This window comes from Miniopterus schreibersii, assembly GCF_964146895.1.
Source record: "Miniopterus schreibersii genome assembly, chromosome: 16".
NCBI classification, from domain to species: domain Eukaryota; kingdom Metazoa; phylum Chordata; class Mammalia; order Chiroptera; family Miniopteridae; genus Miniopterus; species Miniopterus schreibersii.
This window is the reverse complement of record NC_138116.1, coordinates 27,542,734-27,554,924: the sequence shown is the minus strand read 5'-3', so window position 1 is coordinate 27,554,924 and position 12,191 is coordinate 27,542,734. Positions and strand designations below refer to the sequence as shown.

General features: G+C 56.4%; 1 protein-coding gene across 2 annotated transcripts in view; it reads left to right on the top strand.

The window, feature by feature from the left end:
- Positions 1-223: 223 nt before the first annotated feature.
- Positions 224-12,191, top strand: part of RHBDL3 (rhomboid like 3) — a 44,671-nt gene continuing 32,703 nt past the window's right edge. The window contains exons 1-2 of one of the 2 annotated variants that reach the window (XM_081162877.1): positions 224-458; positions 2,011-2,034. In XM_081162877.1, coding sequence (XP_081019003.1) covers positions 348-458; positions 2,011-2,034 — 135 coding nt within the window. In that variant the 5' untranslated portion in view covers positions 224-347. The remainder of the gene's footprint in view (positions 459-2,010; positions 2,035-12,191) is intronic. The other variant, XM_081162878.1, reaches the window with a different exon arrangement.

Sequence of the window (12,191 nt, the reverse complement as noted above, 5' to 3'; positions counted from 1 at the left end):
GGGAAGCGGGAAGGGAGCGCGGGGAGCGCGGGGAGCGCGGGGAGCCGCGGGGCTGGGGCCAGCCCAAGGGCGCCCTCGCCTCGGAGCCGGGCGTGGGGGCCGAGGCGAAGGCCGGCGGGTCACCGGCGCGGAGAAGTTTGGCGGCGGAGGGGCGAGCGGTCCCGGGGTCGGGCGGCTGCGGTGCGGGGGCCATGGGGGCGGGCGCGGGCGCGGGCGGCGGGGCGGGCGCGGAGGCGGCGCGGCGCGCGCTGAGTCCCCCGAGCGGCACGGGCGCCGCGGCGCAAAGTTAGCCTGGCGCCCCGGGACGAACCCCGCAGCCGCTGGCCGCCCCTGCACCCGGCTTCGGCATGGGCGAGCACCCCAGCCCGGGCCCCGCAGTGGCCGCCTGCGCCGAGGCGGAGCGCATCGAGGAGCTGGAACCCGAGGCCGACGAGCGGCCGCCGGCGGCGCCAGAGGACGTGAGTGCCCCTCCCCCGCCCGGGCAAACTTTCTGGGGGGCGCTAGGAGGAGAGCTGCCCCGGACTCGCCTCCGTGGGGCAACTTGGAGGTTTCAAGGTGACGCGGGAGCGCCCCGGATTGGCCGGGTCCCCGCGGGCGGGAGGGGCGGAGGGACCGGTCTCCCCAAAGCGCGAGCGCCACCCCCTCCCGCGTTCCCGCGGCTTCCCTGCGGGACACCGTCCCCTCCCCCGCGCCGGGGACCCAGCGGCCGCCGGAGCCCCTTCCCCGCGGCTGGTGCAGTGCCCGGGACACGGCGTTTTCCCGCAGAGGCGGCCGCGTCACAGCCCTGACTCCCCTCCCCTGCCCTCCCCTCCCACTTGCGGGTTCTCCGAGCCCCGAGAAGGGGCGGGCGCCGCAGAGGCCCCGGAACCCGGCGCCGCGGGCCGGCCTGACGACCCCCTTCTGCGCCCCCGGATGAGCGCGGGCCGGGCACCTGCCCTGTCGCGGTCCTGGCTGAAATTGTGGCTGGCCCGCGTCCCGGACCCGGCGGGAGGGGGAGCGGAGCGCCGCGAGCCGCGCGGCTCCAGAAGGGGGCTCCTGAGTCCCGGCCCCGCGCGCGGCGGCCCCGAGGACGGGGAGGGGCTTCCCCAGGGCGCTTCCCCGCCATCTGCCGCCCGGCACCCCCCCCCCCCCCCCCGGGTCCTGGAAGTCACCTGCGCACGGCGCTGGGGAGTCCTGGGAACTGGAGTTTCTCAACCTGCACCTAGAGGCGGAAAACTGGGCAGACTCTCGGCCCTGCCCTGTCGCTCCCTCAAGGCGGGGATACGAAAGTGAAGCCAGCCCCCCTCCCCCCAACCTGCCAAACCTAAGCCGAGAGTATCAATGTGTCCCCGGGGGGTGGGGGACGAGTAACATCTTCCTTCCCTTTGGCTCCCATAGTTACACCCCCCCCCCCCCCCCCGCTTCTGGCCCCAAAGCCCTGGTAGAACCAACCGCCTGTGCTCACCACTCAGATTCAGCCTTGGAAGAGACTGGGTGGGTTTCGGCTCGTCGGGGGAGCCCCTTCCCCCCAAACTGCAGGCAGAATGTTCAGTGTTCGTGCTCGCGCAGGGGCCAGTTTTCCTGCGTAAGGAGGCGCCTCTGGCCCCCAGCAGGTCGAGGCCGCTGCAACAGGTCTGAGGGAATGTGGCCTGGGCGTGCAGTCCCTGGCCTGGGAGGCGAGGGGGGTAGATCGGCTGTATCGTTGTTAGAAGTTACCAGAGGCCCTTGGACAGCGTGGGGCGCCTTTCTTTCGTCATTGTTGAGAATCCCCCTTGTTCCGCTCATCCCCCTGCCCGCCTGCCTTGGGAAGAGAGACACTCCTCCCCCACCCGAGTTCCCTCCCTTTGCTCAGCACTGACTCCTCTGGGGAGCTCTCCCCAGGGTTTCCCTGGGCTCATGGTGGGTCCCTGAACTTGGGGAGCAGCTGGAAAGCTATGTCAGAAATATTAGGGGGCTACAGAAGCCTTGGTGTTAAGCATGTGTTTTTCTTTCTCTCTTCCTCCCCTCCCGCATGGCCTCCCTCTCTACCAGCACTGGAAAGTCCTGTTTGATCAGGTATGTGAGCAGTTAAATGCACCCCCCTCTTCCTTCTAGCCCTCTCCAAAATCAGTCTCCCTGCTCTGCACTCCTAAGGTGGTGACGTCATGCGGGGGTGTGGCTTAGAGCATCTCCCGGGCTGAAGACACTGCTCTCCAGGTTCCAGGGGGAGGCGGTGGGCTTCCCTGAGACATCCCCCCTCCTCCTCTCAACTCCGCTTCATCAGAGGCTGGGTTTATACTCTGCAGAAATTGGACAATACATATTGGAAGTCCGGGATGGTCTCTGTATGTCAGGGGATTGCAGTTGGCCTGGGGAGGTGGGGGAACGGCTTAGGCTAACATCCCCTCCTCTCTAACCCACTAGCAAAGATCTGTGGCCACCAGTGAAGTCAAATCCCAGCGGTCCTTGGAGGGCGACTCACAGTAGGGGCTCTTTTGAAAGTTAACTCTGCTCTGATTTTCTGGCAGGAATGGAGGGAGGGGGTGTAGGGAAAATTGAACGTGATTATTTGCAATGCCTGGAGTCTCGGCGTGGAGAATGGGATGGAGTTGGGGGTGCCAACCTTGGAATCCGGAGATGGGCATTTGACCTTCAGCCAGGAAATGGTTCCCTCTGCTTGGAACCCGCGCTGAGTGCTGTTTAGTGTGTTTCTTCCTCGCTCTTTCTTCCACGGTGCTGCAGGAGAGGAGGCAAGAGCTGTCCCAAAGCGTGGGGAAATAGTGAGCACCGCGCTCCCGGGGCGACACCAACTGTGCCATGACATTTGTGCGGGGATATGTTTTGTTGGGGAGGGGGATAAAGATGATAAAAGTAGCTTGGACCAGACCGTATCGTGTTGTGGGCAGGGGAAACCTTTTTAGTGTTTTTTAGCGGGTTTGTTAACGGGGTCCAAGCCACGCTTTGGGAAGATCCTGTGTGACAGTGGGGTGGAGGTGGGTGGGCTGCAGGGATGAGAGGCGCTAGCTAGGAGCCTGCTGCAGTGCACGGACACAGGCACCTTGACTTGGAAGATAACCGTAAGAATGGAAAGGAAGAGGGACGGGGCGATGGGAGGCGGGGAAGGTCTCACTAGGCTGAATAGAAGGTGAACCACATGTATAACTTTAAGGTTCTGAATCTAGAAGGAAAAGGAAAAGTCAGGGTTGGGGAGGGGGGTTGGCAAAAATGACAGCTCTGGTTTCAGACAAGTTCACGTAGAGGAGCCGGCTAAATGCAGGTGCCCAAGGGGGACCAAAGGCGTGGAATTGCAGCTGGAAAGACATGGCGGGCCTGGGGCGGGGATATGGGGTGTCATCCACGTTAATGTGAGGCCTGGCTGCTGTGGTTCGGGGAGCATCCAGTAGTTCCTGTCCCGATGGAGTAGCACATCTCTCCCTCTGCTCCTAAGTGCCACCCACACTCTCTCCGGCTCCTAAGAGTCCAGCAGCTGCTGGCCTGCAGCCCCGAGGCAGGAGGGAGCTACTTGCTGCCACTGGTACCCGATGAGCAAGCTGCCAGCCCTTCACACTTCTTGTCAGATTTAGAATCAGAACCTAGAACACAGTGTATCATTCTGTTTTGCTCTGTCTGTGTCTGTCTTTCTCATTTGATTAATTTCCTTTGCTAGTGCCTGGGCGTGTGTTTACATTTAAAAACAAGCTGTTTGGATGAATGGAGGAAAACTTTTAGTAGGAAGAGTTTGGAACTGGAGGGAACAGAGAGAATGTTGTAGTACCTAATATTAGTGGGTGGTCTGTGCAATTTGATTTCTGCCACGGAAGGGAGGTCCTGAGTGCTACAAAGACCCATCCCCCTGTTTCGGGGGAAGGTCCACCCAGAAACCATTCTGAACAGGCACAATTAATCCTGGGAAAGAAACTCCCCAAACTTACTCTGGACAGTTTTTTTCTCACACGTTCTGCCTGTCTACTCCCTGTCCCTGGTGTGGCGTTAGGAGCCCATTTTTGCCACCCTCCTTGCTGTCGGTGCTTTGTGTTAAAGGATGGGGCTTGGCCTCTGGCAGCTATCCAGTCTCCACGTTGGTTCCCTTGCTTTGCGAAGCCACCCCTGGGCCATTCCCCTGATAGGGCTAAAGGAAGAGTAGGTGTGAAGCTACAGACAGGGACTCACAGCTTCAGGATGCCGGGTTATTCGGGAAGCTGGAGTGATTTACCCCTCCTGCCTCTTCCTCTGGGCCTGCTTAGAGGTAGGGATTGCGGATGATGAACTTGGGGCACTTAGGAAAGAACATTTGGCTGGGCATCGCAGGCAGCCTCCCTACCATCGCACAGACGGCCCCGATGGGTCAGACTGGTGAAGGGGGTGGGTGGGACTCACACCACACCTGTCAGAGTCCCTGCAAGCTGATGTGGCCCTGGAGTTCATTTCCCAGAGGTCAGCAAGATGGGAGGCTGGCCCCAGTCAGTCAGTCCTTCCCTCCTGGATCAAGGGGATACCAGTGGTCAACTGGTTTCAAACTGGGATCTGCTAGGACCTTTTTTCCAGGTGTTAGGGATGGAATTGGACCAGTTCCTCTATGCTGTCTACTTCTTTAGCACATTGAGTAGCTCTGACCCAGCATGAAGCTAATTGGACCCCAAAGGCTAGAAGCCATGACCTTGGCCTTTTGGTCTTATGTGGTCACCCCTCAACTAAGTGTCCAGGATGCCTTTGGTGGGAGTTGGAAGTGAAGGAAACAGGTGACCCCAGTCCCTTGGAAGTTTATCCAGCCGGCGCCCCTGGCATTCTGGGCATTTGTCTGGCCTGCTCAGGCAGGTGTGCAGCATCACATCCATTCTCACCCCTCCCTCAGTCTTCCCCGTCGATCCCAGAAGTTACAGCAGCCAGGAAACCTGAAGGTCATCACTCTGCCCCCCTCATCTGCCCCCCCCATCCCACCATGTCCCATGTTTTTATTCCTATTTTAACTCCTGCTTGAAGGAATTGTCTTTTCATATCCTTGGGATCTTAATGGTTTTGCTAAATACTAGATTTTAAAGTTACCCTAAATATTAACCTGTTGTTACAGTGCAATATCATGGTAAAAAATGCCTTATTTCTCTGTAGTTGAATCTGTGGGGCTTTTGCTTCACAGTTCCTTCTATTGCTTCGGGCCTGAGACAGTGTTCATCCCTCTTACATGCTCGTGTCTCCTACGACTATTTTTATGATTTAGGGGGATGAAATCATCTAAGCTTTTACTCCACCCAGATCTTGTTCCTGCCCAGTTACACCAGCATCACTTATAAAGAAACACTTCCTTTATACATTGTTTGAGAAATGTTATCGTTTGGTACATTTTTATAGGTGGTTGGGTATATTTTAGGTTTCTGATCTGTTCCATTGATAGTTACAGTTTTGCTCGCGTAATATGCCTTTTAGTTATTGCTTTATATCCGTTCTGTAGCTTTTCTACAGATTCCTCTTGTTAAGGTTGTGCTTTGATAATCTCACTCTCAGTCTCTTCCTGAACTTCAAGGAGGTGCCCTCAAGGATCCAAGGGCAAATAGCAGGTCAGTGGCAGATGTGGGACCAGAGCCCAGTTCACCCATAAAGGGCTTCTGGGGTTGGAAAACCATTTCCAGGTTCACCCTTAAAAATACCTTCAAGAGCTGTGAATTTTAATGAGCAGAAAGGTTTGGAGCAGACTTCTGTGAATTCACACAGCACAGTTGCCTTCAAGCTCAAACAAGCAAGAGGGAAAAGAAGAATTGAGAGGAACTTGATTGTGTCTACCTTTTTCCCTTCCCAAGGGGAGCATGCATTTCCCAGACCCCCCCCCCCAAAAAAAAAAAACCCTCCAATTTTGCTGATCTCCTAGAAGGAAAGTGGACAAGTCTTAATTATCCCACCACAATTATAAATGTGAATTGTAAACGTGTAATGACCAGAGCACAGTGCTGCTTAGATGGGCTGCCGGGGACAGAACCCTGGATTTGGAGTCCGGTAGACCCAGGCTCAGGCTTCAGTGACTTTGTGATGGGGAGCAAGTGGCATTAGCTCTCCGAACCTCAGTTTCCTCTCCTTTCAAATGGAGGCAATCATCTTTAACTCCAGGGGTGACAGGGGCAGCTGTGGGAATTAAAAAGAAACAGAAACTCTCTTTGCAATACCTGATAACCAGCCAGTGGTCTGTTGACAGCTGTCTCTTGACTGGGAGTCAGACTTTGCTGGGAAGAATCACAGGGCCACTTCTGAGGTCCAGGTTCCCCAGGAAAGGCACGGCCTCTCTAAACCAGCTCCTTCAAGTCCGGGCTCCTGGAAAGAGCACCACTTGTGAGCCCAGAGGATTTTCCTGCTTGCTTTCCCCTGCCCAGCCCCCCTCCCTCCAGCCTGGGGGTCTTTCCTTGGCCTGACCCTGAAGCCCACCTCATTTGCAGTCCTTCTGCGGCGTAAGGGGGTTCTGCTTGCTGAAAAGAGCTTCAGATGAGACTGCTGAATGGATTAGTGAGGAGCCACAAAGAACACACCTGTTCCAGAGACGGGCATGGCGGCAGCCCCCCAGAACACACAGTTAACTAGCAGAGAGGGCTTCCCAGAGAGGGACAAAGCCACGGGCTTGACTAGAGCTTGGGCTCTGAACCTCCAACCCCTTATTAGGGCCCTAGAGGCTGTGGACTTCCCTCCGCCACAAAGCCAGCTTCCTGCCCCTGCCCCAGTGACCCTGTCACTCATGCCCAATTAACGATTTTGTTCCTGACCACTCATGGAAATGCATTTGATAGCGGTTGAGCAGTGGGGCCAAGGGAGCGGAGACCGTATGCTGTCTGCCTGCCTGCCTGCCACATCACAGGGACACACCTATTCAAGAACAAGTCCAACTACAGCCCCTCATGAGTCCTCTTGGATTCAGATCTCTTCTCAGGAGCACACGCTGACCGAGGGCCTGCCTCCCTCACGTTGGCCCCTCCGGCTGCTACCACCAGAGCACCATGGATTGTCAGAAGGTCATCGGAAACATCTTGTCCAGTCCGCTTATTCGTGCAATAGTGAGAGCTGCGACTAGAGCCCAGCCCTGCTCTCTGTCTGACCTGTGCTCCCTCCACTGGACCTTGCAGACTTCTGCTCATTTACTAGGCACCCTGAGTGACTAGGGCCCTGGAGAGGACACACATGTGGCTCAAGTCCCAGTTCACCTCCTAGCTGTGTGACAGTGGGCAAGCCAGGTAACCTCTTTAAGCCTCAGTTTCAGTTTTCTTATCCATAAACTGCCTAGAATAATGCCCTCCCCTCAGGGTTGCTGTGAGGCCTAGCGAGATAGTGTGTGTATCACACTCGGCAAAGTGTGTAGTCAGTACTTGATGGGTATGGTTGTTATCATGTTATTGAAATTTAAAGAAATTAACTGATTTCAAAATAACATCTGACATGTAGTAGGTCTAGGTCTTGAATCAAAGTGTCCAGATCCCCAGTCTGGGCTTCTTTCCACCCTATTGAGCTGGAAACCACATTTCCCCGGAACTTTCCAGAGAGAAAGGAGAGAAGTTTTTGGACAAAGGCTGCCTGGGGGAGTGTTGACGCCCAAGTGTTTCCCCTCCACTCACTGCTTGTTTACCTGCAGGCAGAGGGGGAAGGGTGGGAAGGGTGGTCCCAGGGCATGCTCCTGTGTTTTGGGAATGAGTCAGTGTGTATCTTGAGTTGTGAACCACTGGTGGCAGCACCCGCTCCTTACACGCCCCCCAGCTTTTTTGAAGCAAAGTACAGGTTTTATCGGAAAATATTTGAGGGAGCAAACATGAATGTCTACATTTGTTTTTGTATCTTTTATTTAAATTATTTTTATTGATTGATTTTAGAGGGCGAGAAAGAGAGAGAGAGAAACACCGATGTGTTGTTCCACGTGTTTATGCATTCATTGGTTGATTCTTGTATGTGCCCTGACTGGGGATCGAACCTACAACCCGGTGGCGTATTGGGGAGATGCTCTAACCAGCTGAGCTAACTGGCCAGGGCCCTGTATCATTTTAATCTCTCAACAACCCTGTGAGGTGAATGGTGCTATCCCCTTCACAGAGGGGGAAACTGAGGCCCAAGGGGGCGGGGCTTGCCCAAAGACACAAAGCAAATGAGGACCCTCTGAAGGGGGGGGCGATGTTTGTGCACAGGGCTTCTGGTGACCTCTGAAATAGGTGCAGGGCCCCAGGAGTGGAAGGAGTTCGGTGGCCCTTTGTCCTGCCCACCCCGCTCCTGGTCAGAGGTCTGCATCCCACTCCCTTGCTCTGCCTGGATTCTCTCAGTGCTCGCTCTCTTTTCTGGGGGACCGGAGGGTCCCTTTGGTGGCTTCCAGGAGAAGCAGGAGGAGGAAGTGGGTTTTGGCTGAAGGGGAAGGAAGGGATGGGCAGACATACTCCCTGCTCACACTCCCGCCTCTCCCTGCCTGCTGCTCCCCAGGGACTCCTGCATTAGGGCTGAGACTGGGCTTTAGTCCCCAGGCAGCTGGGACATGTGACGGCTGGCCCTGGATGAGTCAGCGTGGGCATTATGTCGGCTGCTCTTAGAGACCCAAGGGACCTGGCTTTGAGTCACGGCCCCCAGCTGTCAGCTCAGAGTCTGTGAACCTCCGAGGCCTTCTTGGGGTGGGGGAGGGGGCACTCAGGGAGGAGAGGGGCTGCCTGGTGGAAGGAGATGGCCCCCACCCCTCACTGCCCCCCCCCCCCCGACCCCAGCTCCCTGTGTTCCAGGGGAAGCTCCTCTTCCCGAGGCCCAGGTATGAGGAAGCGGGGGAGTTTTCGGAAACATGCTGAACGTCTGTCCAGCTGCTCAGCCTCAACTCAGGCTGAGATGCTGATTCTCTGCTGAAAGAAGGGTGCTCTAGCTTCTCCCCTTCTGGAGGGATGAGCTGCCTCCCTGCAGACACCTGATGTGGCAGCTGAAAGAACAGAAGTAATACAACAGGGAATCCTAGAATCGCCTAAGCTTCAGCAGCTGTCAGAGGTCTGGCCTGGCCAAACCTCGGGGTAGCACAAGGGCCCCATGCGCTCCATTCCGGGAGACCCAGGGACAGGAGGGACCAGAACCTGATTTGTAGGAAGTTGTCTCTCTTCTTCCTAGGAAGGCTGAGGTCTTTGAAAATCCACTCCCAGGCTCAGCTTGGAGCAGGTCAGAAGGTGCCCTATTCTACCCACCAGGGGTGCCTTTGGGCAAGTCGTTGATCTCTGTGCCCCTCAGTTTCTCTATCTTTTCAATGGGACTAATCACACTTGTTCTAGGACTGGTGTGAGAATAGAAGTAATAAAATATTTGCGAAGATCAGAATCGAGGAAAGTCCGGGGAATGGTGGGGAAGTGGTTTTCTCTAAGAGGCAACTTACCATCCTCGTTGGGGAGGAAGGAGAACTGGAAGAGAAAGCTGCTAGTCCCATAACCTTGCCTCCTGACCTCGGCAGCTGCGGGCCTGGACCTAATTTACGGGGCTGTAAATATCCATGAATGGGCCAGAGTTCCCTGGTGGGCTCTGGCCGTTGGGTGGGACAGCTCTGCCGAGCCATAAACCCCTGGGCAGCCTCTTTAATTCTGCTCTGCTCAGAAGCCGGGTAATGATGCAAGGAGCCAGCAGATGAGCCATGGTGACCCCCTCCCCCCGCCCCAAGTGGGGAGGGGCAGCTGCCGGCACCTTCCCCTGTCCCAGCACACATGCCCTGGTGGACAGGAAAGAGACAGTGTGGCTGGGGATGGAAGCTTTCCTTAGGTTCTAGGTCCCAACCTTCCAGACCTGAGTCGTCCACCACAATGGCACCACAGGTGCTGCCTTTGGGGTCCTCGAAAGTGCCCACACCCCTTATTCAGATCTAGGGCCTCCCTAGATCAGGGAGAGGGAGAGGGTCCTCCTGGGAGAGAGAAGGGTGTTCAAGTGCTGGGAGGTGGGACCAGACGTGTAGTTATCCTGGGTATGTAGTTTGTGCAGAGCCCACATACAGGATAGATATAAAATAGACATATTCCTTTCCTTCTCTCCTGCTCTGCTGCTGGGTAAATTCTGAAGCCTTGGCCCAGCTCCCTGGCCTGAGGCAGGAAAGGGAGAAGTGGCGCCGCTGTCCTGGGTGCTGAGCAGGCAGATCCCAGCTCCTGCGGGGTGGTTCCCTGAGATCTCAGCCACTCCCGGGGCCTGGCATTCCCCTCCACCCTCTGGCTGGGGCTGGGCTCTGGCAGACGTCTGACTTTGCTAGAGGACCCCGGCACACATTGTCAGCTGCCCTGAGGGCCTGTGCCACTCACAAGATGAAGGGAAAGGGGGTTTGGAACCACCAGCAAAGGGACCAGCTGTCAAAAAAGAGGAAAATGCCTCTACTGTGGACACATGCATTTTCCCCCAAGAGTGTTCGTTCCATGGAGTCTTGCTCTGAAAAAATACTGTGATCCAGTAAGTTTGGGAAATGCTGGGTTGAGCAAAATCAGACAGGTTTCTCCACTGTAAAACCTCACAGAGCCCTTAATTTGGTTTTCTGCATCAGTCCCTTCCAAGAGGGTTTTCCAAACTTAACAGAGCCACAGAACCCTTATTTCATGCACCATCTTGGACTTGGTGTTCCACAAAACACACATTGGGAAACCCTGAGCCATTTGTATTTCATTTAACTGAACAGGACAGAGAAAAGCAAGGAAGAGCAAGCCTGAACACCGCCTCCCCCCCAGCCCTGAAGGAGGAACCTTGAACTGTCCACCTGGAAGAGAGAAGGGAATTCGAGTGCTGGGAGCGGGGAGCAGATATGTACAGTAGTTGTCCTGGAAAGTAGTTTGTGCAGATCACACACAGGACGGTTCCTTTCATCTGCCCTGGACTATGGGTTATGATTCCCTGACCTGCTGCCCCTCTCCCCAGAGTCGCCAGGTGACAGCACAGACCTCACCCCCCCAACCCCGCCATGTAGGGCTGCCTCATCCTGATTCCGAATTTCCCATCACCCTTTGAGCAAGGATGCAGAGTAGATCGGCTGCCCCCATGGGCTGTATGGGCTGATTTCTCTTTCCCCACCCCCCACTTGCATAGGCTGTGCTTATATGCTCAGGGTTGGAATGAGCCCCTTACGTCTCCTGGAGAAGGCAGAGCTCCTACCACGTGACTGATGGAGACTTGGGGGCCCATGTGCCTAGTAATCTGCCTGAGATGGCACAGCAGCTGGAAGAGGGGTTCCTTCTGGGAGTCTCCCCCACTTCCTGCCTCAGAGAGGGGGAAAGAGCCCCAAGTGGCAACAATACAGAGAATGCGGTGGGTCCTTTCCCCAGCCTAGGTCATTAGTGCACTAAGAAGGGATCCAGGATGGGAGATGGGATGTATGGCAAAGCCCTCAGGCCGGGGTGGGGGTGGGGATGGCGTGGTGGAGAGTAGGGGGGCTGACGATTTAGAGGATTAAGGGGCCAGAGGGCTGGGTGCTGGTGGGATTAAAGTCCCCTCCGAGCCTCTCCCCACAGCTCTTTTCAAGGCTGAGGCAGGTGGGCGGGAGCTGAGGGAGGGGCAGCCCCTCACTTTGTGTCTTTCTCCCTCTACCGCCAGCATCCGTCACTCTGGCTGAATGTGGACTTGGCCTCCCCCCCCCCCCCAAGCACTGGGTCCTATTCAGGAGGCAGCTGCTAGGATGCTCCGGACTCCTGACTCCCCACTGGGCCCCTGCCTGCCGCCCATTCATGGGCTCATTCCGCCGGCTGCCCTGCCTCTCCCAGACGAGCTGACGGGCTGCCTCCGACCCACCTAGCCCAGACCTCATCCCGAGAGCACCCCACTGCCCAAAGTGGGCGAATCCAGGGCATGGGGCTCCCAGGACAGAGAGCCTCAGGGCCTTTAGTGCATTATTAACAAGGAAATTTCATTTGTAGAGTTTGTATACCCAAAAGCTCCACGCCACAGTTCTAGTAGGATCTAATCCCCCATGGCTGGCCTTAAAGGAAGTGGGCCTTGAAGGCCCAGCCAAGCCCCCATCTCTGGGGTGCCCCCTGCTTTGCTGTGAATGAGGCAGTTGGAGCTGGACCTCAAGTCCTGTGACCCTGGGCCCTGGAGAGCACTGCCTTGCCTTTGCTTCAACCCACCATGACCCAAGGGGATGCTTCCCCGCTTAACAGATGAGGTGATTATGGCTCCAGATGGTTACCCCAAATTATACAAACTGGTTAGTGGCGGAGACAAGAGTGGGATTTCACCCTGCTCCTCGCGGCCTCTCTAGCAGCCCTCAGCTTCCTTGCTGGGCATTGGGATCTCCCTCC